The sequence below is a fragment of the Polypterus senegalus genome, chromosome 2 (genome assembly GCF_016835505.1).
Source record: "Polypterus senegalus isolate Bchr_013 chromosome 2, ASM1683550v1, whole genome shotgun sequence".
In the NCBI taxonomy this organism is placed as follows: domain Eukaryota; kingdom Metazoa; phylum Chordata; class Cladistia; order Polypteriformes; family Polypteridae; genus Polypterus; species Polypterus senegalus.
Genome location: NC_053155.1, coordinates 268476438 through 268504248, shown reverse-complemented (window position 1 = coordinate 268504248; position 27811 = coordinate 268476438). Strand labels below are relative to the sequence as shown.

Below are 27811 nucleotides of genomic sequence, written 5' to 3'. Positions count from 1 at the left end.
GGCTAAAGACAAAACTGCTGCTGAGTGGTCCAAAGTTATGTTCTCTGATGAAAGTAAATTTTGCATTTCCTTTGGAAATCAAGGTCCCAGAGTCTGGAGGAAGAGAGGAGAGGCACAGAATCCACGTTGCTTGAGGTCCAGTGTAAAGTTTCCACAGTCAGTGATGGTTTGGGGTGCCATGTCATCTGCTGGTGTTGGTCCATTGTGTTTTCTGAGGTCCAAGGTCAACGCAGCCATCTACCAGGAAGTTTTAGAGCACTTCATGCTTCCTGCTGCTGACGAACTTTATGGAGATGCAGATTTCATTTTCCAACAGGACCTGGCACCTGCACACAGTGCCAAAACTACCAGTACCTGGTTTAAGGACCATGGTATCCCTGTTCTTGATTGGCCAGCAAACTTGCCTGACCTTAACCCCATAGAAAATCTATGGGGTATTGTGAAGAGGAAGATGCAATACACCAGACCCAACAATTCAGAAGAGCTGAAGGCCACTATCAGAGCAACATGGGCTCTCATAACACCTGAGCAGTGCCACAGACTGATCGACTCCATGCCACGCCACATTGCTGCAGTAATCCAAGCCAAAGGAGCCCCATCTAAATATTGAGTGCTGTACATGCTCATACTTTTCATGTTCATACCTTTCAGTTGGCCAACATTTCTAAAAATCCTTTTTTTGCATTGGTCTTAATTGATATTCTAATTTTCCGAGATACTGAATTTGGGACTTTCATTAGTTGTCAGTTATAATCATCAAAATTAAAAGAAATAAACATTTGAAATACATCAGTCTGTGTGTAATGAATGAATCTAATATACAAGTTTCACTTTTTGAATGGAATTACTGAAATAAATCAACTTTGTCATGATATTCTAATTTTATGACCAGCACCTGTATGTAAAGAGGTCTAAATCAGAGTTTCTCAACATGGGTTGCTCATTGCTCTAGATGGGTCACTGGATTAAGTTTAAAAGATAAAAAAAAAATAAAATTAGCCATTGCTTTAATGTGTTATGGCTCTGCTGGTTGTAGATTTCAGTTCTGCTCCCAGTCAAATGAATATTTTGCTCCTGCATACTGAGGAATTGAAACAACTGATGTAAGTCCAGTTACAAGTTAATGACAACCTGTTACATGACACATGCTTCATTAAAAAAGCTAACAAACATGGACAAGATCCTCACATGTTCTATAGCATCACTTACTATAAACTCATCCAATTGTATTGGCAAAGACCCAGACCTTTAAACTTCAAGGTTGCCAGCTTTCTTTAGACTCATTTTGTGACCCAGACGTCCCTCAGCCTGCCTGTCCTTCAACTGAACAAGGAATGCATTTTCATAATTCAATGGTGTCTCTGTATGTATAACGTGCCCTCATTACAAATAACCAAGTAGAAGGGTGCATACTGCTTAGTCGCCTCCAAGTTGCTTGATCAAAATGTACAAAGGCTGCAAGGCCTGGAAAATTCTGACTCAGATAAACTTTTCTTCTGCTTTTTTCAAGAATGAGCAGATATTTGGCAGCTATACCATACTTCATAATCAGTTTTTGTTTACAGAGAAGTGTCCTTCTGTCTGAAGTGTGTTTGATATTAACTACAAATGGCACAATATGCCTGTGTGGTATGCATGGACAATTTAAATAATGCAAGAACTCTCTCATACAGAAAATTAGATCTTGTCAACATCAACAGGAAGATAAATGAACATAGCTGAATGGAGAACATAGAAAAAGCATCAAAAGGAAATATCATCATGGCTACTTAAGTCTAAAACTATGTGTTTACGCACAGGATTTGCAATTTTACTAAAGGGTAACTTCAATACACCTCTGAGGAAATTATTATTTCATATTAGTCTTTATTATTTATATTTTCTACTAGTGCATACATAAGTTACAAATTATTCAACTTCCTCCTTTATGATTTCTATAGAAAATATGATTATGTGTACTGATGTATTCATACAGATAACAGACCTCCCAAAGCTGGTAAGCTTAATGCTGTATAGAGATGTTCATTTTGAACTGTCTGCCATAGTTTAGAAATAAAGAAGATACCAGTGTGCAAAGGCTTTTCTTTATGTCAGTAAAAAATCTTATTTCATTAATAAATAGTAATGAGGCTGTGGTCAGATCATGGCCTGGCACGTTTTCCCTGGCTCTGTGTTTGTGTGTATTTTTTATTTTGCAGGTAGTCTGATTTACTTCTTGGGCCATGTTGAGGTTAACCGATGATTCTAGCTTAGCTTGGTGCCCTCACTGCCCTGTTCACAGTTGCTTAGAGTACAGTGCTGCCAGGCCCTGTTGTAAACATTAAATTGGATTGAGTGGTTTTGAGAATGTTATGATCTAATGATTAGCTGATAATTATGTATGTGTGTATAGAAATGAGTGCACACGCATAATCATCCTACGTATAAAATAACAGCTGATCTGACATCATGTGGTTTCTACAGAACGACCGCTCCTGGCCTACTGTATACAGTCAGGTCCATAATTGGAATTCTGTGAGGTTGCAACAAAAGCATACAATCAAAGTGGAGCTTATGATATTATTTATCTGGAGTTTCAGAAAGCCTTTGATAAGGTGCCACATAAGAGGTTGGGCATCAAGTTAAAAGAAGTGGGAGTTCAGGGTGATGCTTTTAGATGGGTGAAGAATTGGCTCAGACACAGGAAGCAGAGGGTGATGGTGCGAGGAACCTGATTAGAACTGGCTGATGTTAAGAGTGGTGTTCCACAGGGGTCAGTGCTAGGGCCGTTGCTATTTTTAATATATATAAATGATTTAGATAGGAATATAAGTAGCAAGCTGGTTAAGTTGCAGATGATACCAAGATAGGTGGATTAGCAGATAATTGGGAATCCATTATATCATTACAGAAGGACTTGGATAGCATACAGGCTAGGGCATATTTGTGGCAGATGAAATTTAATGTCAGTAAATGTAAAGTATTACACATAGGAAGTAAAAATATTAGGTTTGAATACACAATGGGCGGTCGGAAAATCGAGAGTACACCTTATGAGAAGGATTTAGGAGTCATAGTGGACTCTAAGCTATCAACTTCCCAACAGTGTTCAGAAGCCATTAAGAAGGCTAACAGAATGTCAGGTTATATAGCACGATCTGTGGAGTAAAAGTCCAAGGAGGTTCTGCTCAACCTTTATAATGCACTGGTGAGGCCTCATCTTGAGTACTGTGTGCAGTTTTGGTCTCCAGGCTACAAAAAGGACATAGCAGCACTAGAAAAGGTCCAGAGAAGAGCGACTAGGCTGATTCCAGGACTAAAGGGGTTGAATTATGAGGAAAGATTAAAAGAGCTGAGTCTTTACAGTTTAAGCAAAAGAAGATTAAGAGGTGACATGATTGAAGTGTTTAAAATTCTGAAGGGAATTAGTACAGTGGATCAAGACTTGTATTTTAAAATGAGTTCATCAAGAGCACGGGGACACAGTTGGAAACTTGTTAAGGGTAAATTTCGCACAAACATTAGGAAGTTTTTCTTTACACAAAGAACGATAGACACTTGGAATAAGCTACCAAGTAGTGTGGTAGACAGTAAGACGTTAGGGACTTTCAAAACTCGACTTGATGTTTTCTTGGAGGAAACATGTGGATAGGACTGGCGAGCTTTGTTGGGCTGAATGGCCTGTTCTCGTCTAGATTGTTCTAATGTTCTAATGTTCTAATAAGTATTGAGCCCCTGAAAATAGGGGGACCAGTTATAAAAATGTCTGCCTTTTCCAAAGAGCTCATACCATATTTTTGTTAAACCCCTTGAATTAAAACTACTCTCTACTTCAATCACATTTTGATTGCTCCGTTTTAAATTCATTTTGGTGGTGTACAGAGCCAAAATTATGAAAATGGTGTCACTGTCCAAATACTTATGAACTCAGCTGTATGTTATTTTTTTTAACCATTTTCTGATCTGCACTTCTTTACAGCACAGAGTACAGAGGTAGGAATATACCAATGATAACAAACATAATTTTAAAAAAATAAAAATAGGGTTTTGATGAGCTACATGTGTGTGTTTGTACACATTTCCTAGTGCTTGTGAACAATTTGCTGTGACTGTTAGCTTTGTGATTATCAGCTTCAGCCTTTGTGGTTTTGCAGCCCATTTATCTGTCTCGTTGTGGCCTATCAGAGCTGAAGACTGTTATAATGTGTACTCTGCAGGCAGTGTAGCCACCTAAAAGTGCATGAGCTCTGCCTGAGGTAGTTTTTCTTTCTCTGCCTGTGTTCACTTGGCTTTTGTCTCTTTTTTTCCTCTTACAGTCCATACTCCATAGATATGTGGTTTTGTTAACTGGTGAATTGCCTGTTGCTGCAAGACAGGCTGCAGCACTGTATATTAACATGTGGAAATGGATGAATATAACATTTCTTCTTATTATCTTCATCATCATTTTTTTAGGGATGTGGTAGCAACACACTGAGCTCAGTCAACCAAGTCCTCTTATCTCCAGCAATCATCATTTGCAGCTGAGATACTATAAACCCTCCAGCATGTCCCGAGTCAACGCTTTGGCCTTTTCCAAGTGGTCTGTGCTTTGTACATCTCCTGAGGGAGAAATCCATGGGGCACCTTAACTACATGACCAAGCTACGCTCCACTCAATCCAGAGAAGCTCCAGTTAAGAACATCAGAAATTTGACAAACAAGAGGAGACCATTCAGTCCATTAATCCCGTTTGTTTAGCAAATAGCTAATCTGTCCCAAAGTCTCATCCAGATTCTTCCTAAAGGAAGTCACGTTTTCTCCTTTAACATACATGTCTCGTTAATTTATTCCAGAATCCCACAACTCTTTGTGTAAAGAAGTGCTTCCTGGCTGCAGTGTTAAAAGCAATAACCCCTTAACTTTCACTAATGTCCTCCATTATCTGATTCACCAAAAGGTCCTGTTCTGAAGATCTCTCACATTGCCAAATTCCTAATTCTTTCACTGGGTTAGTGAGTCTAGCAACCCTGGGTGGGAACCTCATGTTGTCTGCTTGTAATCACAGTCTCTGTTTCAGTCACCACCCTTGTAGTACCCACTCACAAACTAGTACGAGCAGCCTAGAGTTACTGACCAAGGCAATGCAGACTAAATAACAAGATGACAACTTAGTTTGTCGACTTGACTCTCAATTCACAACCATGAACTATCACCATGTTCATTGGTCAGTCTCATGTTCACCTCCTAATAAGATAATAAGATGCTGCAGATGTTCTATCAGACAGTTGTGGCGAGCGCCCTCGTCTACACGGTGGTGTGCTGGGGAAGCAGCATAAAGAAGAGGGATGCCTCATGCCTGGACAAACTGGTGAGGAAGGCAGGATCTATTGTAGGCACAGAGGTGGACAGTGTGACGGGCGCTGAGCAGGCTCCTGTCAATCATGAAGAATCCAATGGATTCACTGAACAGGATCATCTCCAGACAAAGGAGCAGCTTCAGCGACAGACTGCTGTCACTGTCCTGCTCCACTGACAGACTGAGGAGATCATTCCTCTCCAGACTATGCGACTTTTCAGTTCCACCCGGAGGGGTAAATATTAACACTATACAAAGTTATTGTCTGTTATACCTGCATTTTTATCACTCTTTAATTTAATATTATTTTTTATCAGTATGCTGCTGTTGTAGTATGTGAATTTCCCCTTGGGGATTAATAAAGTATCTATCTATCTATCTATCTATCTATCTATCTATCTATCTATCTATCTATCTATCTATCTATCTATCTATCTATATTGGATAATTTTTGTTTACAAATGTTTTGAGACTGTAAGAAACTAATTTAAATACAGCTTCTGTCCTGGAGTGGGGGGTGATGGGTTGAGAAGTTGGTAACACTAATTAAAATAATTATGATAAGTGCATGAAGCAGAATTTGGCTAACAAGACCATGAGAGGTAACTCCGGTCCTAAATGACTTTTCCAATTAATCTGCTAAAATTTTATTTGAAGAGCCATCAATAATTTCCTTTCTTTATCTCAGTTGTTGGGGGGGGTGTGGGGGACTTTGCTCCCCTATTCCAATGCCCAAATAGTGTCCAGTTCAGTATGAACAACTGGACAGAGTGGCATGGAGGTGCAGCGCTTAATACTCTTGCCTTATGGATCCAGCACTCTCACTTTGGCTATAAGAACTTTCCCCTGAGGACTCCAGTTTCCTCCCATATGCCAAAAAGATTAATGTGTTAGGTTTACAGGTGATTCTAAAGTAAACTGAGTTTTTGTGTACAAGAAAGGACACTTTGCCCCATCACCAACAAGCGCTGTTTCCTGTCCTGTCTCACTGGTACCAGGATAAGATTCAACACCTTATGACCCTGAATTTGATTTTGCGGTTTTATGCTAATATTATGCTAATTGGCCAGGAGAAATATAATTGCTCCAGCATTCCTTGAATATCCTTCCAGTGGAATCCCTGAGTGTGCATAATTGGTAAACGGCTTTTCTTCATCTGGAAAACTATTGAGTTCACTCTGAGGTTAAGTAACTCACCATATCAAGTAGAGTGATCCTCAAAACTTATTTTAGATTAGATAAACCTTATTAACCTCATGGGGAAATTTAAATGTGTACAGCAACAGAAACATACAAAACAAGAATACAGACTCACAGGATAGATAATACAGCCAGTCAATCAACTGTTAGATACATAAATTTAATGAGTTCATCTGGTGGAAGCACTGAATAGCAGTGGGCTGAAAAGACCCTCAGAGGTGCTTATTAGCAGATTGTAGTGGAATGGGTCTCTATCTAAAAGTTATCCAAGAGAGTGCCTTATGGAGAAGATTTTTCATGACTGCATTCAATTTTGCCATCACAGAATCCAATGTGTCCAGGGTTCACCCTATGATGGAGTGGGCATTCCTGATAAGTTTGTTCAGGCATTGTGCTTTTATGTTCAGGTTGTTTCCCCAGGTGACTGCAGTATAGAACACCATGTTGTCTACTACGGACTGGTAGAACATTTCCAGCAGCTTGCTGTACACATCAAAAGACCAGAGTCTCCTTAGCAAGTACAGTCTGCTCTGGCCCTTCTTGTACAATGAGACTCTGTTGCCAGACCAGTCCAGTTTGTTGTTTATGTGAACCCACAGGTTCTTGTAGCTTTTCACCACTTTCATGCCCTCCACCTGGATGGTGACTGGTCTCAGAAGCATGCTGGATATCCACCACCAGCTCTCTTATCTTGCTAATGTTGAGTTGCAGGTTGTTGTCCCTGCACCACAAGACAAAGTCCTCCACAAACTTCCTGCACTCTGATTCATCTCCATTATTAATGCAGTCTATGATGAATGAATTATCTGACAATTTCTGTAGACGGCAAGCACTGGTATTGTGATTGAAGTCTGTTGTGTAGAGGGTTAACAGGAAGGGAGACTAGATTGTTTCCTGAGGTGCTCCAATGATGCACACTACCATTTCTAACACACAGACCCCAGCCTCACAAACTGCTGTCTTTTTGTCAGGTAGTCCATGATCTAGGAGGTTGTGGGAGCATCAGGATTCCAGCACTGGAAAAGTCAAAGAACATTTTCCTGACTGTGGTACCAGCTTTGTCCAAGTGGGAGTTGGCTCTGTGGAGCATGTAGATGAGAGCAGCCTCCACACCTATATGTACCTGATAGATAAACTGCAGAGGATCCAGATGTTCTGAGACCGGGGGTTGTAGCTGTTTTAGGGCCATCCTTTCAAACGTCTTCATGATATATGAAGTAAGAGCTACTGGTTTGAAGTCCACTGGAATGTCCTTTTGTTTTTGTCACTGGGGCCACACAGAATGTTTTTTTCTGTATACCTGTGGTCTCATTAATTTAGCCATTACTCACAGCTCATGACTATAGAAGAGAATGGAAATCTTGACTGACCTATACATTTATCAAATTAAGTAAAGACTTGGCTCTTGCTTAACTAGCACTGTCTAGTTCAACACCTGCAGCACTGTTGTTGCACCAATGTGATGGTCATTCTCATGATACCTTGACCTTTACTAATCAACATGCAATTGTGGTGTAAATTTGCTGAAATCAAGCTAGGAGACATACCATGACCTCAAATACGCAGCTGCAGATTCTCATTCAGACGAGCTTATGATCTACTATAGTCAGCTCCAGAACACCAAAGAGATCACTTTGAAAATATTAAATGGTCAACATTATCCATAATTAGTGTTTCTGACACCTGAATTTTTAAAAGAGCCTGCTATATTGTCCATTTGAAACAAGAACTTCTAAAGACAAGCTCCATAACTTTATTATTTGTATTGTTTTAGGAAGTCCTTGAGTTCTTGCCTACTTGCCAACAACGACACCCTTCTGCTCTGCCTTGTACATGTTTCAAGAACAGTGTGAGGGATGGAAGGCCCTTCAACATTTATTCTCTTTAGTTGGTATATGCTGCTTTTGTTTTGCATTAACTTTTACATTATCTTTAGTCAACCTGTTTTGCTGTAGCATGATCAGTGTAATGTTCCTAACAATTTCATATTTATGGAGTTGGACTCCACTAATATCTTTCTTTAGATGGTGTCAATGGTGCAAGCATTGTTTGTCATTTAGCAACATGGCAAAGCTTCAGAAAGAACAACTTACTCAGTCATACCCTTGGGAGTTGAGAACCTAAAATGGCTTCAATTTCTATTGTTGTAGGTTGTCAAGAAGATGATACATGAACATTATAAATGCTCTAGTTTGTTAGTTAGTTAGCTCTACTAGTATTTTTGAGAATGTATTTAGGTGAGAGAGTGTACAGCACAGCATATAGCTCCTAACCAAATGTTAAACACTCCTGGCAAGAAACACACTTAAAGCCACCTCCGCTTGGGTGGCTGCATGTAATCCCCCAGCTTCTGCCACCTCCAGGCCTTCACAGTGAATGAAGGCTTTAAGAAGAGCACAGCTGAATTGTAAAGGAGTTGGCCCAAGCTCAACTCATACCATGATCTCTACAAGTGTTCCATTTTACAGGACACTGCTGAGCATGCTGGCAACACACTCCTTAAATAATTATTGAACTCTACTGAATATTGTCAATCTGAATGAGGGCGTTCCCTATCTTGTGGAGTTGTTGCTGTGTTTCTTGTGACAGAGTGAATGTTTTCTTGAAGCCACAGTGAACAAACAAAGGCGTTTTGTGTACCGCAGAGCCAGGACCGTCACCCCATTTTTGCATTTGTCCTGGAAAAGCCCAGCAAGCAATATAATATCCATCCTTCCATTTATTTTCAAAATGCTTTTAGAGGCAGTGTAACCATTGGGCAAAAGGCAGGAACAACACTTGTAAAGGGTACCAGTCCATCTAAGGATGAACACACTCACACACATACAAACACTCATGGATCAGTTTAGCCATGGCAATTCATATAAATTATGTGGATGGAAACTGGAGCACTGGCGGTAAACACACGTGGACAAGAGAAGAACATGCTAACTTCATGCACCACTATGCCACCCTCCAATATGATAATAATAAGAAAAGGAAGAAATTAAAAACACTACTCAAACAAATTAACGGAACACTTAAATTACACATCAGATCTCAAAGAACAAAATATTCAAGTGGAAAATCTTTTCTGAGTAATGCTGTATAATTTGTTGAGAGCAAAATGATATACCAAAGGTCAATGGAAACTAAAATCATCAACCCAATCATTCAACATCACACTGAAAATAATAATGTGACTCAAAAGTGTGTATGGCCCCCGTGTGCCTGTGTGCACTCCCGGCAACATCTAAGCATGCTCCTGATCAGACAACAAATGGTGTCCTGGAGGTTCTCCTCCCAGACCTGGATCAGGACATCAGTGAGCTCCTGGACAGTCTTCTTGTTGGTGTTGGATACACCGATGCATAACATTTCAGAGGTTCTCAGTTGGATTCAGGTCTGGGGAACATACAGGCCAGTCAATGGCATCAATGCCGTCATTGTCCACAAACTGCCTACACACTCTGGCCACATGAGACCGGGCTTTGTCCTGTACAAAGAGCAGCTCTGAGAATTTCATCCTAGTAAACTAATGGTGGTCAGGGTACCGTTGCCCAGCACGTGGAGATCTGTGAGACCCTCCAAAGATATGCCTTCCCAGACCATCACCGACCCACCGCCAAAACGGTTCTGCTGAATGATGCCCCAGGTAGCATAACGTTCACCACGGTGTCTCCAGACTCTTTCAGATCTGTCAAGTGCTCAGTGTGAATCTGCTGACATCTGTGAAGAGAACGTGGTGCCAAAGTTGGAGATGCCAATTGTGTATTCTCTGGCAAATGCCAATGAAGCTGCACGGTGATGGGCTGTGTGCACAGGTCCCACTAGAAAATGTCGGGCCCTCATGCCAACCTTATGGAGTCCATTTCTAACAGTGTGTTTAGAAACATGAACACTAGTAGGCAGCTGGAGGTCATTTTGTAGGTTTCTGGCAGTGCTCCTCCTGTTCCTCCTTACAAATAGTAGCAGATATCGGCCCTGCTGCTGGGTTGATGTCCTTCTAATGCCCTGTCCAGCTCTCCTCGTGTAACCTCTCCTAGTATAACCACCAGGTTCTTGAGACTGTGCTGGAAGACACAGCAAACCTTGCGATGACACATATGGAGGTGCCATCCTGGAGGAGCTGAACTGCCTGTGCAACCTGAATTAGCTGCAGGTACTGCCTCATACTACCAGTAGTGACAAGGACACTAGCAAAATGCAATACTAGAGAAGAATCAGTCAGGAAGGAAAAGCAGAGACCAATTGTCTGTGGCCACCACCTGCAAAGCCATTTCCTTTTGGGGGTTGTCTTGCTGTTGCCTCTCCAGTGCACTTGTCACTTTCATTTGTACCAAAGCAGGTGAAGTTGATTCAACATCTATTGTGCTTCCTAACTGGACACATTTATACCCCTGAATCTTAACTGACTTGGTGTTAGATTGTGATGATTAAGTCATGTTAGTCAGCCAGTCATTGTCCAACCCACTATATCCTAACACAGGGTCACGGGGGTCTGCTGGAGCCAATCCCAGTCAACACATGGCGCCAGGCAGGAACAAACCTGGGAAGAGTGTCAGCCCACCACAGGGTGCACACACACACACTAGGGACTATGCCAAAGCACCTAACCTGCATGTCTTTGGACTGTGGGGAAACCCACACAGACACGGGGAGAACATGCAATCTCCACTCAGGGAGGATCCGGGAAGCGAACCCAGGTCTCCTAACAGTGAAGCAGCAGCTTTACCACTGCGCCACCGTGCCGCCCTGTGATGATTAAGTGTTTGCTTAAATTGTTTTTGAGCAGTGTATATATTGCTTTAGTTTATTTTATAAGGAGGTTATGGGTTGTCACACATTTGTTCTTGGAAGACAGCGAAAAGGGCTCTGGTGAGGGTAGTTACCCAGCAAACCAATGGATGGAACTGTTTGCTGATACCTTCTCTCTTCCTCACTCTGAATAACAGAAGACTGACAACCATTCCACCTCTGACGTCACTTCCATTCTCTGCCTTTACGGTGCATGAATGCAAAGCTTACTTAATATGGAGACCACTGTGATGCACTGCCTGTTGATTAAACATCACTGTGTACATTTTTAGGATTGTGCTGAGAAACTGATGCACATCAGTGAGGAGGGAGATAAACAGGAGCTTAACTTTGCTGGGAAATATTTATTGTTAAGAGGATTAAGGATAAGTGGATGAGATAAAGCTTTTGCTTAGCTTACAATGATTTCCTGTTATTTTGGGGTTGAATGTTCTTATGTGTTAGACAAAGATCTTGTCCCAGTAACTGACTCAAACTAATCATAAAAATACTGAGCCGATCACAACATTTGATTGTGGTAAGAAATTTTATAGAAATACCTTTTCCTCCTTGTAAGTCATGAAGTGATTTGTTTTGTTCAACTATGAACTGAAGTAAATATCTGACTGACATGAATTTGAGTTCATATGTCATTCTTTATCATCACCATCACTAAATATAACTCCAATTCTTAAATCCTTACACTGGCTCCTGGTTAAGTTTAGGGCAGATTTCAAAATCCTCCTTTTAACATATAAAGCATAAAATGGCCAAGGTCCGGCTTACTTGTCTGAACTTATCATGACTTACAAACCAGCGTGCACATTAAGATCTCAAGATGCTGGTCTGCTTATGATTCTAAGGATTAATAAAATAACAGTGGGAGGTCGAGCTTTTAGTTACAGGGCCCCTAAACTGTGGAATGGTCTTCCTGCTACAATAAGAGGTTCCCCTTCAGTCTCAGCTTTTAAATCCCGGCTGAAGACTCACTACTTAAGTTTAGCATATCCAGACTAGAGCTGCTGATTTACTGTACATACTGCATCTCTGTTGTCAGTCATTAGCACTAAAACATAAGTAACATGATAGTTATAATTTGATACTAACCCTCACCTATTCTGTTTCTCTTCTCGGTACTCAAATGTGGCACTTGGTGCCATGGTCCACTGCCAAGTTGTTGTGCCTGCCTATGGTAAGGTCATCCCTGATGGAGGATCACTGGAATCATGGGAAAGAGAGATCCTTCCATCAGATTGGCTGGCCCAGCACTGTTTCAGCTGTGGAATGGCCAAATGGGGGAGGCAGCTTGATGGATGAGGTCTCCAGGACTATAAACAAATCCAAATCATATTATGTGATGTCATCCATTGTTAAATTCTGCTACGTACTTCTAAAATTTTTATTTTTATACTGTATTGAGGATTTGCTCTGTTCTGTGTATTGCATTGACCCTCTTCTTTTTGACACCCACTGCACGCCCAACCTACCTGGAAAGGGGTCTCTCTTTGAAATACCTTTCCCAAGGTTTCTTCCATTTTTTTCCCTACTGGGGTTTTTTTGGGAGTTTTTTTTTTAACACTCCTTGTGTTATTTTGGCTATACAAAAATAAATTGTATTGTATTGTATTGTAAATAGATAGGTGTGCACACTACTATATAATGAATAAGGTGTGCTTAATGATAGATCAATATATTCTGTAACATGTTGTACCTGTGGGACAGCATAATGGCTGAGTGGTTAGCATTGCTCATGCATTGATTCAGCATGCTCGGTTCAAATGCTTTCCTTGTCTTTGTGGAGTTTGCATGAAAGGGTCTAGTGATGTTCAAGAGCTCATTCCAGGAATACTTCCTGCCCTAAACCCAAAACTACTAGGATAGGCTCCAGCTCCCAGCAACCCCATATCAGATGAAGTGGGTTGAAGGATGCTATGCTATTGTTCTGTGCCTACTGTGTTTCGGTAACTAATAGCATATATTGATTTTTTGAATGTGCCTTTCATTGCTGTTTTGAGGTTATTGTCTCAAACGGTGATTGATGGTAACATGGAGTGCAATGCAAACTTGTTCATCTTTTGCTGGGCCTACCCTTTCAATCTGAGATGTCAGCAAGTACTTTTTTACCAAAACTCCCAATCCATTCACCTTCTTTGTATTTTTTTCTCTCCTTCTGTCTCTTACTACTCACCCATTTTCCCACTTTCTTTAGTCTCCCCTCTCCAAGCTTGTTGTCTCCTTACAGGAGTGAACGATTGTACCGAATCATGTTGATTCTCCACAACAATACAACGCAAGGAGACAGAGCGAAATATGACACTAAAGAAAACTGCCTCTCAACTCTTTCAACAGCTTGACATTTTAGAACAGTGGTTCTCAAAGTATGGGGCGGGCCCCCCTAGTGGGTTGTGAAGTAACAAAAAGGGGGGCGCGAAGATGTGACAAAAAGAAAACAAGAATCGAAAATATGAAAAATACATCTATTGAAACCAAAACAAATTAACTTAAACTACATTCTGATACTAGAAAATTAAATATAGAGTTAGATAAATGTCGATAAAAGTTAAGTAGGTATAATAAAATATGCATCTATGATATATCATTAATTAAAAAAGAACAAATTGGTATTAGTGGGCTCCTTTCAAAAAAACCTTAGGGGGGCACGATTAAAACTGTTATGAAAACTCGAGTCGCAAATACTTAAAGGCTGAGAAACATTGTTTTAGAAAATATCACATGTATTTACAGCCATCCATCTTTACATAGGCAGCCAAAATGTATCCATGAAGCACTGGGCACATGGCAGGAGCAATCCACACGTTGAATGCCAGTCCAGTTAATTGGTGATTCATCAATTAATGTCTTATTTTCTATAGAGTTATTTTGCTAGAGGGCTGTTATGTTGTTAATGATGCGAGCGGGTGGCAGCTTATTGCATGTTTTTGGAGATCCAAGTAAGAATTTTATTGTGCTCTTCACATGAGAGGAATAAATTTCAACTTGAACTTCAATGTGCTTAGCTTAAGCAATTTTGTCTCTTGCCTGACAACAGTGAGTGACCAGATTTACCAAAGATGAATGGCTCGCAGCAGTCAAAATGGAAGATTACAGCTGGAAACAGAAGACAGTTTAGCATGTGTCATATATTCTTTATTAATAGTATGTTAATTTAAAATGTGTGCAATATATACAATTTTAAATAAATATGAACAAAAATTATACAATAGACATCTATACAAGATACTAACATTTAAAAAAATGCTCTTTAATGTATTAGTTCAGTACTTCTACTTTTCACTTCTCAAAGTAAGTGCTATAGCTGTACGCACATTCCATGCTTCTGTTTAACTTCTTAATATTGCTTTTGCCTCTCCTGATTCTTTTCCTTTTTAGTACTGTTTGCAATCTATACGCACACCTCATTGATCCATTTAAAAAATTCTGCAACCCTGTCTTCATTACTGGTTCCCAGTAAAATGGAAAACTATCCCAGAAATACCTGGGCCAAGGCAGGAACCAAATCTGGACAAGAATACTAGTCCTTCCCAGGGCTCAGTACCCTTACTGGGGCAATTCAGAGCTGCCAACTGACTTTATGTGAAAGTGTGTGGGATGTGACATGTAATAATAATAATAATACATTTTATTTATATAGCGCCTTTCCTATGCTCAAGGCACTTACAGAATATAAGAAAGAAGGGCAGGGTATACAGTGTATAGCATTGTACAAACCAAATAAATAAATAAAGAAGATTAAGACAGTAAATTTAGAGAAAGTCTAACAGACAACAGAATTGATGGTCTAGCACACACACATACAGGTTACAAAAGCATCTTGACAGAGAGGTAAACTGAGAGAAGGGTAGTAAAGTCAGGCAGAGCTAAAAGCCTTCCTGAACAGATGAGTTTTGAGTTGTTTTTTAAAAGAATTCATGGAGTCAGCTGACCAGATAAATTTCGGTAGGTCATTCCAGAGTCTGTGCGCTATACAGCTGAAGGCCCAGTCACCCATGGAGTGTAGATTAGTGTGGGGCACAACAAGTTTGCCAGAATCAGAGGACCTTAGTGGGCGGACAGGTACATAGTGATGGTGAAGATCACTGATGTAGTTTGGCACGAGGTTATTTAAGGCTTTGTAGGTTATTAGTAGGATTTTATATTTGATTCTGTAAGACACAGGGAGCCAGTAAAGACGGAGCAGGATGGGTGTGATGTGCTCGCTGCTGCTGGTTCGAGTAAGGAGTCTTGCAGCTGAGTTTTGAATAAGCTGGAGCTGTGATATAAGATTAGAAGGGGCACCTGCCAACAGCGAGTTACAATAATCGACGCGGGATGTGATAAAAGCATGGACAAGCTTCTCAGCATTAGAAAAGGAGAGGAAGGAGAATGTGGAGACATGTGGAAAACATGCAAGCATCATGCGAGTTGGGAGCTGAAGCTAAGTCTTTGAGTCTGTGCATTCTAACGCTGTTCAGATTTCATTCTTTTAACAGAAAAGGCCAACAGCTACCATCTTTCTTAAAGACATTTATGGGATTAATTTAGCTTAAATTGTTACAACAGTGAAATGTAACATAGAATATATAAAAACTGTATTTCACCAACAAAATTTCATTGGGATGACTTGTATTTCTTAGTGGGCAGCATGGTGGCGCAGTGGGTAGCGCTGCTGCCTCGCAGTAAGGAGACCTGGGTTCGCTTCCCGGGTCCTTCCTGCATAGAGTTTGCATGTCCTCCCCGTGTCTGCGTGGGTTTCCTCCCACAGTCCAAAGACATGCAGGTTAGGTGAATTACTGATCCTAAATTGTCCCTTGGTGTTTGTTTCCTGCCTTGCACCCTGAGTTGGCTGGGATTGGCTCCAGCAGACCCCTGTGACCCTGTAGTTAGGATATAGTGGGTTGGATAATGGATGGATGGATAGTGTGAGGTTAGTGGCTAAGGTGTTGTGTACACACACACTCGTCATCTACATGTAACCTAAACCCACTGGAGCAGCAGCCCTGCCACCTTTCCTGCGTGACCTGACACAGACGACAGGTACTGTTTCCCATGATACAACAGAAAAGATGGTTTTAGAAAGGTCTCTTTAAGGGCTGTGGTTGGCACCATGTGTACTACTTGTCTTTCCTCGTATTTCAGTGGTGGAGTGTGCTACAGTTTAGTCAGTGCAATATGAAGGGTGCAATATAAAATTTGTAATTTCCCAAAGTGTAGAAAATATGATTCTTAATTATTGCTTTTAAAATCCAAGTGATGTTCTTGTTTCACTGCACTCTTTTAAAAACCTCCTTGAGAGCATTCACTGCAGTACACTCCTCTTTACCTCATGGGTCTTTGCAGTTCTTTCATTTTCTTTTGTTTTGCAATACTATTATTCATGGTGATGGAATTTACTATATAATCCAATGTATAGAATAAATATTGACCTTAATTGTATAGCAAAGGTGATTCTTAATTATTTTCAGCCTTAACAACTGCCACGTGAACACAGGTAATGTCCTCGTTTTCCTCTCCTCTCCTTTTTTGGAATCTTCTAAACAGCATTCATCAGAAGACATTTATCCTCCCATTATGAAAATGCTTTCTTTTTCCAAGCAGTGAAGGTCTTGATTTGTCTTTTGTGCATCTTCATCCTTAACTCCCAGGCAATTTGTCTTTGGCCGTCATTCTTTTATTATGCAGTGTGCTTGTCTTGAACATTTCTTCAAATCATAAAAACAACAACTATGTACAAATATCATTGTAGGATATGCCTGCATGTAAACACACATTGTTTGCCATCTGGAGATCATTCTTGAGGTACACACAATGTATCTGAATAAGAAGTCTTCGGAGTAGAGACATTCTGCTTAATTATTAGGGCAAAACATCCACATAATCATCATCTGTGATTTCTGATGAAAAAACAAACAAAGAAAAATACAGTTTAGTTTCTTGACTTAACACTATACATTATAAAAATAAATGTATTTTCACCAAAATGACTCTTGGGGAATTTATTGGACACACACAGTATTTATGAGGACCTTTGAGTTTTATGTGCTCAGCTTCATTAGCTCACTGGTCCAGTGGTACCCCACAGCACCCATTGGGCACACACTGGTTCATCTGCTGAGACCTTCAAGTGAGTTACAACAATCAAAGCAATCAAAGTCAGAAACAGAATATCTTTAAATCATCCATCTATCCACTCTGTAAAGCAGATTATTCCATTATATGATTATAGAATGATTGGGGCCTGCGGTGGGTTGGCACCCTGCCCAGGACTGGTTCCTGCCTTGTGCCCTGTGTTGGCTGGGATTGGCTCCAGCAGACCCCCGTGACCCTGTATTTGGATTCAGCGGGTTAGAAAATGGATGGATGGATGGAGAATGATTGGGGTTATCTAGGCAGCACAGAAAGAAAAGCCTGGACAAACCCTAGATGGTATTCAAGCTCATCCCTGAGCAACGTTATGATCAGAGCCACATCCTGGGTTAGTTCAGAGGCAGTACATAATATTGGAAGGGACACCAAACCAGGGGTGGCGCAGTGGGTAGCGTTGCTGCCTTGCAGTTAGGAGACCCGGGTTCCCTTCCCGTGTCCTCTCTGCGTGGAGTCTGCATGTTCTCCCCATGTCTGTGTGGGTTTTCTCCCACAGTCCAAAGACATGCAGGTTAGGTGCATTGGTGATCCTAAATTGTCCCTAGTGGGTGCTTGGTGTGTGTGTGTGCCCGTGGTGGGCTGGCACCCTAGCCAGGGTTTGTTTCCTGCCTTGTGCACTGTGTTGGCAGGGACTGGCTCCAGCTGACCCCCGTGACTCTGTAGTTAGGATATAACGGGTTTGATAATGGATGGATGGACACCAAACCAGTACTGGCAGAACTTCTACACAGGAAATGATGTCACGTCATGTTAATTTATTTATAGAGCACATTTTAAACAACATCAGTAATACTGTATCCAAAGGGCTTTACAATAAAATATACAATTAAATAAATTAAATAAATAGAGTAAAGTACAATAAAACACAATGCAAACCAGCAGTAAACTGAAACAAAATAAATGACGATGAGAAAGGAGCCATCAGTATCACTGAAGGTCACGGAAAGCTAGAGAATTGAAATGCAACTTCAAACAGTTAATTTAATGGTGACTCCTTAATGTAGTGAGGTAAAGAGTTTCACAGACGAGGTGCATCAGCTGCAAAAGCCCAGGACCCCTTAGTTTTACACTTAGTACGAGGGACAACAAAAGACAACTGACCAGCTTGACCTAAGCTCTCTGGATGGATGGTGTATAACACACAATTCAGGTAAATAAGTGGGAGCATACTCATGTACTGAAACTACTAACAGGCGGCCAGTGTAAAGAGGCTAAAATTGGAGATACAGAATCAAACTTTCTTGTCCCGGCCAAAAAATGGGCAACAGCATTCGGGACCAAATGCAACCTGTGTATCAGGGATTTGCTGATTCCAGAATACAACAAGTTTCAGCTATCAGAGCGAGAAAAGATAAAAGCAGAGAAACTTTCTCATGATTCCTAGGAGACAAAAAAGACTTAAACTTAGCTTAAAGAAAAAGCTAGAAAAAGCAACTCTTGACCACAGAATTTCTCTGTTTCTCAAAGGAGAAGTTACTATCAAAAATAACCCAAAGATTCCAAACATGAGATTTGCAAAAGACTGCGAAAAAGGAAAGGAGTTCAAAAACAATTTGAACTTTGGCTGCAGGACCAGCTCTCAGCATTTCCATTTTATTTTGATCAAGATCGAGAAAATCTTCAGCCATCTAGGATATTGATTTTACATGACAATTGTGCAGCAGATTACACACAGGAATATAGATCTGTGTGTCATCAGTATAACAGTGAAAGGAAACATTAAACCTCCTAAAAATAGCTCCTATAGGATGAAGATAAATAGCAAATAAAATAGGACCCAGAATGGATCCCTGAGGAACACCACATTTAACTGGAGCAGTAGATGAAAAAGGGGAACTGAAAATCACTGAACAGTGTCTACCAGTAAGATATGACCTGTTAATAGCAACTCCTTTAAGCCCCACCAGATGCTCAAGCTACAACAGCAAGATCTCATGGTTAATTGTGTCAAAAACTGCAGAAAGGTCTAGGAGGACAAGGACTGCAGCTGCACCTGAGTCAATAATAAGAGAGATGTCATTAAATACTTTAGGACAGCTGTCTCAATACCATGATAACGCCTAAAGCAATTTTGGTAGATCTCAAAAAATATTGGAGTTAAGATGATCAACTAATTGATTATGAATAATTCTTTCTAATATTTTAGCCAAAATGGCAATTGGGAAATCACTTGAAAATTAGCTAATACGCCAGTATCTAATTCTGGCTTTTTTTAAGACAGGGTCGCACCACCACATGTTTAAAAACTGAGGGCACAAACCCTTCACCAATTGAACTCTTTATAATAGCCAACATTGCTGGACCCAAGATATCAAAAGCGTCCAGTAGGAGGTGTGGTGGAACAACATCAAGTGGACAAAAAGTGAGCCTAAGTGTGTCAATAGTACTTTTAAGCTGTGACAGTAAAACACCATCAAAGGATTCCACAACAATGCCAAGATTAACAACAGGAAGTACACAATCCACTGGGGCAATTTCAGAGCGGATTGTATTGATTTTGCTGAAAAAGAATGAAAGAAACTGCTTACATGAATGAACAGTATTATTTAATTCCATCTCTGAATGGGGGCAAATAGCTGCATTAATTGCATTAAGTAAGACCCTGGGTTTCTTAGAAAGAGCGGATGCCATATCTGGGAAGTATTCACATTTATATTTCCTAACTAACTTCTGGTTGTTAAACAGAGACGTCCTAAAAATCTGCTTAGATACAGTCAGCCTACATTTCTTCTGAATCCAGATCCCTGAGCTATGACACAGAAGCTCTAAACACAGAGAACAAATTTCAAACTTTAATAATTTATACATCAGTGACCTTTAAATGCAATATTTGAACAAGTAGCAAATATAGCTAATACTATGATAATTCCATATTTTCGTAATGATATTATATAATAAATAGGAAATTTAACATTTCTTTTCACTGCTATGCTGATGATACTCAGGTTTATATTCCCGTCTGGAACTCTGCAATAAATCAACAGCACAACTGTCTTTCTGAACTAAGATCCTGGATGGCTAACAATTTTCTTGATCTGAATCAAAATAAAACGGAGGTGCTTATAGTGGGTCCATCTGCTAAAGCCCAAATTGGTCTTGGACTTCTCGGCTCTTTCTCTGTCTTTTGCAAACCTCAAGTCCGCAATCTTGGTGTTATCTTTGACAGTAACCTCTCTTTTGAGAAACAACTAAATTCTGTAGTAAGAGTTGCTTTTTCCAGCTTTGTCTGTTAGGTAAGATCAAGCCTTTTTTTATCATCTAGGGATCTTGAGAAAGCTACTCATGCTTTTATCTTTTCTCACCTCGATTACTGCAACTCACTGTATTTTAGGATTAGCAAATCCCTGATACACAGGTTACAGTTGGTCCAGAATGCTGCCACTCGCTTTCTGGTTGGGGCAAGGAAGTCTGATTCTGTTTCTCCAATATTAGCTTCCTTACACTGGCTGCCTGCCAGTTTTCGAACTGATTTTAAAATCTTGTTGCTAGTTTTTAAATCTTTAAATGGACTTGCTCCCGCCTATTTATCCGAATTGTGTGTTTTACACCAGCCATCTAGAATGCTTAGATCATCTGGTCAGTTGTCTCTTGTTATCCCTTGTACCAAGTGTAAAACTAAGGGAGACAGGGCTTTTGCAGCTGCTGCTCCTCGCCTGTGGAACTCTTTACCTCATTATATAAAGGAGTCGTCTATAATTGAACTGTTCAAAACAAGATTAAAGACTCATTTCTATTCACTTGCATTCCGTGACCTTCAGTAATACTGATGGTTTCCACATTGTGATTATATAACATTACTTCTATTTATTATTCATTTTATTTATGTTTATATATTTTATTTCTATTTATGTTATTTATTGCCTCGCAGTTAGGAGACCCGGGTTCGCTTCCTGGGTCCTCCCTGCGTGGAGTTTGCATGTTCTCCCCATGTCTGCATGGGTTTCCTCCGGGTGCTCCGGTTTCCTCCCACAATCCAAAGACATGCAGGTTAGGTGCATTGGTGATTCTAAATTGGCCCTAGTGTGTGCTGGGTGTGTTTGTGTGTGTCCTGCGGTGGGTTGGCACCCTGCCCAGGATTGGTTCCTGCCTTGTGCCCTGTGTTGGCTGGGATTGGCTCCAGCAGACCCCCGTGACTCTGTATTTGGATTCAGCGGGTTGGAAAATGGATGGATGTTATTTATGTTATTTGTTTGCTTTCTTTTATTCTATTATTGTATAGCACTTTGGCCACAGCATTCCTATGTTGTTTTAAATGTGCTATATAAATAAATTGACATTGACATTTGACAAAAATGTACGATAAACTCAATAAAGCAGCTTCATGACAAAGACTGCTCTTTCCATTCTCCATTATCTTAACCCACTATTCCACTCTATCATCATGCAGAGCTACAGCATCATCCTTAGCCAGGAAGCCCATCACCTCTCTCAATCTAATTACAGTCAGATTACTGTATTGAAACTCTATTTAATGTTGTATACCCTCAGAAAGTCCCTATGGCCATTGAGAGAATGTGCAAACTGTAAACTAAATGAAACCATAAATCAAACCCAGCCCAGCCAAATGTTGAACATGCAGTGACAACCCCTGCATTGTAATCCTGTCCTGAATGTAATTTAACATTTTTTTTAGAAAACTACATATGAACCATTTAAGTATATAAGGCTTCTTTCGAAATTATGATGTCAAATAAATAGAACTTAATACTATAGTTCGGGCTTCAAAAAACCAAGAATATTAAAAAAAGACTAAGGCCTACACTCTTAAATCCTGAAAAAGCAAAGCTCCAAAAAGGAGAGAGAGGGACAAACAAAACCCCTGTCCAAGTTAAACTTCTTAAACTCTCTTTGTGGCAGATCAATCCCCCACCGGACTCCCACATTAATAAATGGCAACTGAGCTAGTTGAGGCCTTGGTGTCTGTCAATCATTGAATTGTAGATTTTCTTTAATCCTTTCAATCTTACTTCTCATCCTTTTCACTTAATGTTATCCTTTTTTTTAGTCAGCTGACATCTTTATCTAAGGTGACTTACAACATTCGAGAGATACAATTAGTTACATTTCTTTTATTTTTCCAATTGGAGCTCAGGCAGGTGAAGTGACTTGCTCATGGTCACATTCTGTCAGTGGTGGGATCCGAACCCACAGGGTTTGAAGTTCAAAGCCTTAACCACTACGCCACGCTGCCTGCACAAGTCATTAACATGAAAAGGCTGGTTTGTCCTGAAAAGTACAGTTAAAAAATTGTTCGGGAGATGAGAGGTAACCCAACAAAAACAGCCAAAGTTCAAAACATAGAGAAAACCAGAAATTCAAAATGATGATGTAAAGTATCAAAACAAAAACAGGAGGCAAAAATGTGATTCAAAACGTGCAAATGGTCAAAAAAGTCAAATGAGGAAAATAAAAATGAAAACCACAGTTTTTACTTTTTATCACAACACCAGGATGCATACTATACTATAGTGCCATTTTTATAGTTGGAGAATGATAACTCACTTATGTAACGTAATCCCCAAGTATTGTGACTGGCAACAGTTATAGCGACCATCTATTGTTTTATACAACAATTTTACTGGGTTGGTAAGCATGTATATCTGGTTCCGCCAAATTAGTCACATGCTACTTATGTTTTAGGTGATAGCTTACTACTGCTTGGAATGAATAATTTGCATTGAACCTTGCATCATGCCTTAATGTATACACTCCTGCAGAGTGAGCTTTGTATGAGCGAATGTATTTAAGTGAATATCAGCATGAAAAATTACATCAACTTGGCTGCATCGGTACTGAGCACAGCTCACAACAGTCACTTGGTAGCCATCATACTGCATTAATTAATTCTGGAAGTAGAAAAAGTTTTTTGGTTTTTTTCCCCCCAAAATACCACTACTCCACTAGTGTATGTGCACTTCCCCTGCCCTGGGCAATTATCCAGAGTTAGCTGAAACCTTTGCAATATATGACTCTAGAATCAGCACACTTGTGCGTGCCAGAGGTATGACCAGTGTACTATATGGTCAGGACCATACAAGCCTACTCAAAGCTGACAGAGCTCAAGAAACCACAAAATGCTGGTGACAACAAAAATTTAAAGTGTTGCTGTGCAACAAATCTGAATAATAAATAAACAACAAATGAATAAAACAAACAATGCAGAAAAGCAAAAGAAAACATGAGAGCAGTACAAGGGCTCTCTCTGCACTGGTGTTCTGCTGATTAACTTGAAGCCTAAAAGCCATTTCAGATATAGAACAAGATTGTTTTGGTCGTGTCATCGGACTTGCGGCCACATGTCTTGGGCACTCGGGTGAAGAGAGGGGCAGAGCTGTCAAATGATCACCACCTGGTGGTGAGTAGGCTTCGATGGTGGGGGAGGATGCCGGTCAGGCCTGGTAGGCCCAAACGTGTTGTGAGGGTCTGCTGGGAACGTCTGGCAGAGTCCCCTGTCAGAAGCAGCTTCAACTCCCACCTCCGGCAGAACTTTGACCACATCCCGAGGGAGGTGGGGGACATTGAGTCTGAATGGGCCATAAGGTGGTTGGTGCCTGTCGTGGCTGCAATCCCCAAACCCATTGGTGGACACCGGCGGTAAGGGATACCTTCAAGCTGAAGAAGGAGTCCTATGGGACCCTTTTGTCCTGTGGGACTCTGGAGGTAGCTAATATGTACCAGCAGGCCAAGCGGAATGCGGCTTTGGTGGTTGCTGAGGCAAAAACTCAGGCGTGGAAGGAGTTTGGGGTGGCCATGGAGAACGACTTTCGGATGGCTTTGAGTAGATTCTGGTCTACCATCCGGCGTCTCAGGAGGGGGAAGCGGTGCAGTGTCAACACGGTGTATGGTGGGGATGGTTGGCTGTTGACCTCGACCTGGGACATTGTGGGTCAGTGTGGGGAGTACTTCGAAGACCTCCTCAATCCCACTAACATGCCGTCCAATGAGGAAGCAGAGCCTAGGGACTCGGAGGTGGGCTCCCCCATCTCTGGGACTGAGGTCACCGAGGTGGTCAAAAAACTCCTTGGTGGCAGGGCCCTGGGGGTGGATGAGATACGCCTGGAGTTCCTCAAGGCTCTGGATGTTGTAGGACTGTCTTGGTTGACACGCCTCAGCAACATCGCATTGACATCGGGGACAGTGCCTCTGGATTGGCAGACCGGGGTGGTGGTCCCCTTCTTTAAGAAGGGGGACCAAAGGGTGTGTTCCAACTACACAGGCATCACACTCCTCAGCCTCCCTGGAAAAGTCTTTTTGGGGTCCTGGAGAGGAGGGTCTGTCGGATCTACACCCTTAGCGGGGTCCTGGAGAGTGCACGGGAGTTTGCCCAACCAGTCTACATGTGTTTTGTGGACTTGGAAAAGGCATTCAACCGTGTCCCTCGGGGAATCCTGTGGGGGGTGCTCCGGGAGTATGGGGTACCGGACCCCCTAATAAGGGCTGTTCGGTCCCTGTACAACCGGTGTCAGAGCTTGGTCCGCATTGCCAGCAGTAAGTTGAACCCATTTCCAGTGAGAGTTGGACTCTGCCAGGGCTGCCTTTTGTCACTGATTCTGTTCATAACTTTTTTTAATTTCAGCCAGGGTATTGAGGGTGTCCGGTTTGGTAGACTCAGGATTGGGTCACTGCTTTTTGCAGATGATGTTGTCCTGTTTGCTTCATCAGGCCGTGATCCTCAGCTCTCTCTGAATTGGTTCGCAGCTGAGTGTGAAGTGGTTGGGATGGGAATCAACACCTTCAAATCCGAGACCATGGTCCTCAGGTGGAAAAGGGTGGAGTACCCTCTCAGGGTTGGGAGCGAGATCCTGCACCAAGTGGAGGAGTTCAAGTATCTTGGGGTCTTGTTCACAAGTGAGGGAAAAATGGAGCGTGAGATCAACAGGCGGATTGGTGTGGCGTCCGCAGTGCTGTGGGCTCTGCATAGGTCTGTCGTGGTGAAAAAGGAGCTGAGCCATAAGGCAAAGCTCTCAATTTACTAGTCAATCTATGTTCCTACCCTCACCTATGGTCATGAGCTATGGGTAGTGACTGAAAGAACGAGATCACGGATACATGCGGATGAAATGAGTTTCCTCCATGAGGGTGTCTGGGCTTTCCCTTAAAGATAGGGTGAGAAGCTCAGTCATCCGGGAGGGGCTCAGACTAGAGCTGCTGCTCCTCCGCATCGAGAGGAGTCAGATGAGGTGGCTCGGGCATCTGATCAGGATGCCTCCTGGACGTCTCCCTGGTGAGGTGTTCCGGGCACGTTCAACCAGGAGGAGGCCCCAGGGAAGACCCAGAACACGCTGGAGGGACTATGTTTCCCGGCTGGCCTGGGAACGCCTTGGGATTCTCCCGGAAGAGCTGGAAGAAGTGGCCAGGGAGAGGGAAGTCTGGGCATCTCTGCTCAAGCTGCTGCCCCAGCGACACGATCTCGGATAAGTGGATGGATGGATGGTGTTTTGTGATGTCTCTTTACAAAAATAGAACCGTCAATGTATTGTATATCAAAGTGTGCTATTTAAAAGTTAATTATGTTTAAAAGTGACAGTCTGTCCACTATCTTCATGGAGCTTTCATGTTCTCCCTGTACCTGTTAGTTTCCTTTCAAGTCTGTGCTACTGCATCTGGCGACTTCCTCACAGACCCATGAGCACACCCCACAATGGGATGTCACCATGTACACATTTTTGTAAGACCTACATTTTATTTTCCTTGAGAAAAGCTCAGCTAACCACAACCTGTGGTGGAAATTGATGGATGTAAGCATTGTTAGACGTGATAGAGGAACAAACAAAACCACAAGTTTAACTAATGGAGAGGACAGTGTTGAAAACTTTTTGAACAGAGGGCAACCATTATTATAAGTATAGAGTTATTTTCTCTTCAGATGATTATATAAAAATCTAACAGACAATATTTTATTTACCTTGCTGAGATTCTGTCTGCTGGACTCTTAAAGTGACTAGGCTATGCCTAACAAGTGCATAGATCCATTTTCTGTGTATGTCGTGCCTGAAGTCAGATGATTTGAACTTCCCTCAGACATGTCTGAAATTGTGCCTACAATAACGACATAATAGCACCAATGGACCTCAAATGTACCAGTTACATCTGAAACATCTGTTTAAATGAAAGTCTGAAATGTTTAAAATATGTGAAGATAATGTTAAAAAAAGCTCATGTCCATTCTGGGTCTTCCAATCACTGATAATGTTTCTGTTCCCAGAGGACTTTATCATGGTGACAGAGATCAGGCTCATCTTTATACTGCCAATGTAGAGTTGCTTTAGGGGATCACAGGTGAAGCCTACAAAGACTGTGTCATCAAAACAATCTCAACAAAACACACCCACACAAAAACAAAAATTCTGTTGGTGACATCATCTTGCTGCCATTTTGAAATCCTTGTCGATTGTAGGTGATGTCATTTTGTATCCATGCTATATGTTCACAGCCATGTGGTGTTCGTGACTGCTGTGTCTGTTGGATCGCATGACATGCCTTGTCACCATCCTCTACCAATATAAGAGAGCGGCAGCCAGCAGAATACATCTGTGGATGTGTGGATTGAGACACAATTTACAAAGACAAAGCTCAAAAGTGAAAACTGAAAGACAAAATTCACCACAAAAATTAATTAGGGAAAGGACCATTAAGTAAGTACGAGGATCATTTGCTTTCAGATATACTTTGAATATGAGTTCTGGACAAGGCCTTCTTTCTGAACTGGTTTTGTGTTTAAGTTACACATCTGGCTCAGTTATTTTTGACCAAAGTGTTATAATCTGAATTGCTTACGTATTTTTAGAAATTTTTCTAGTTCATTTTGTGAATGTTTCTGTTTATCCGGTAGTACAATTGCTTCTTATTATTTTTTTAGTTAGGATCTTGTTGATATAAGCCACACGTTTTGCATCTTTGTTTTCCTTGGACATAGCCATTTTGTGACTACATCTCTGGTTTCTGGTTCGTGACTGAGGACTCACCTGGGCAAAAGTTTTGTTGGTGTAATTCACTTTCTAATGTCCAAGTTTGTGTATAATTAAAATCTTCTTTGTGCATTTAATTACCATTCCAGGTCTGTTTCTTTGATATTAAGGCTTTAGGTTTTTAGCATAATGACATTGGGTGCTGTTTCTGTGTTTGGTAAAGGATCCAATAAATATTTTGAATTTAAAATGTTTAGTTGGTTTCTTGACATTTCTGCTCTTGGTCACCTAGTTTAATTCACATTTGATTTTTCTTTTTTGGCATAACACCTTGTTTGTTGCCTGACAATGCTTTTGTCTGCTCTTTATGCTCCTTCCCTCTCCTTGTTCCTTAACACACTCCTAAATTTTACAACTGCCAACATGCATTCATAATAGTGCTTTACCTACCATATCATTTTCAAATTCT

The 27811-nt window shown here is 41.1% G+C and overlaps 1 protein-coding gene across 1 annotated transcript in view; it reads right to left on the bottom strand.

The window, feature by feature from the left end:
- Window positions 1-16141: 16141 nt before the first annotated feature.
- The window catches only part of si:ch73-264p11.1 (uncharacterized protein LOC100000923 homolog), a 30723-nt gene continuing 19053 nt past the window's right edge, over window positions 16142-27811 (bottom strand). Inside the window, exon 5 of the mRNA XM_039745519.1 lies at window positions 16142-17184. Within this exon, the coding sequence (XP_039601453.1) occupies window positions 17147-17184 (38 nt within the window). The 3' untranslated portion in view covers window positions 16142-17146. The remainder of the gene's footprint in view (window positions 17185-27811) is intronic.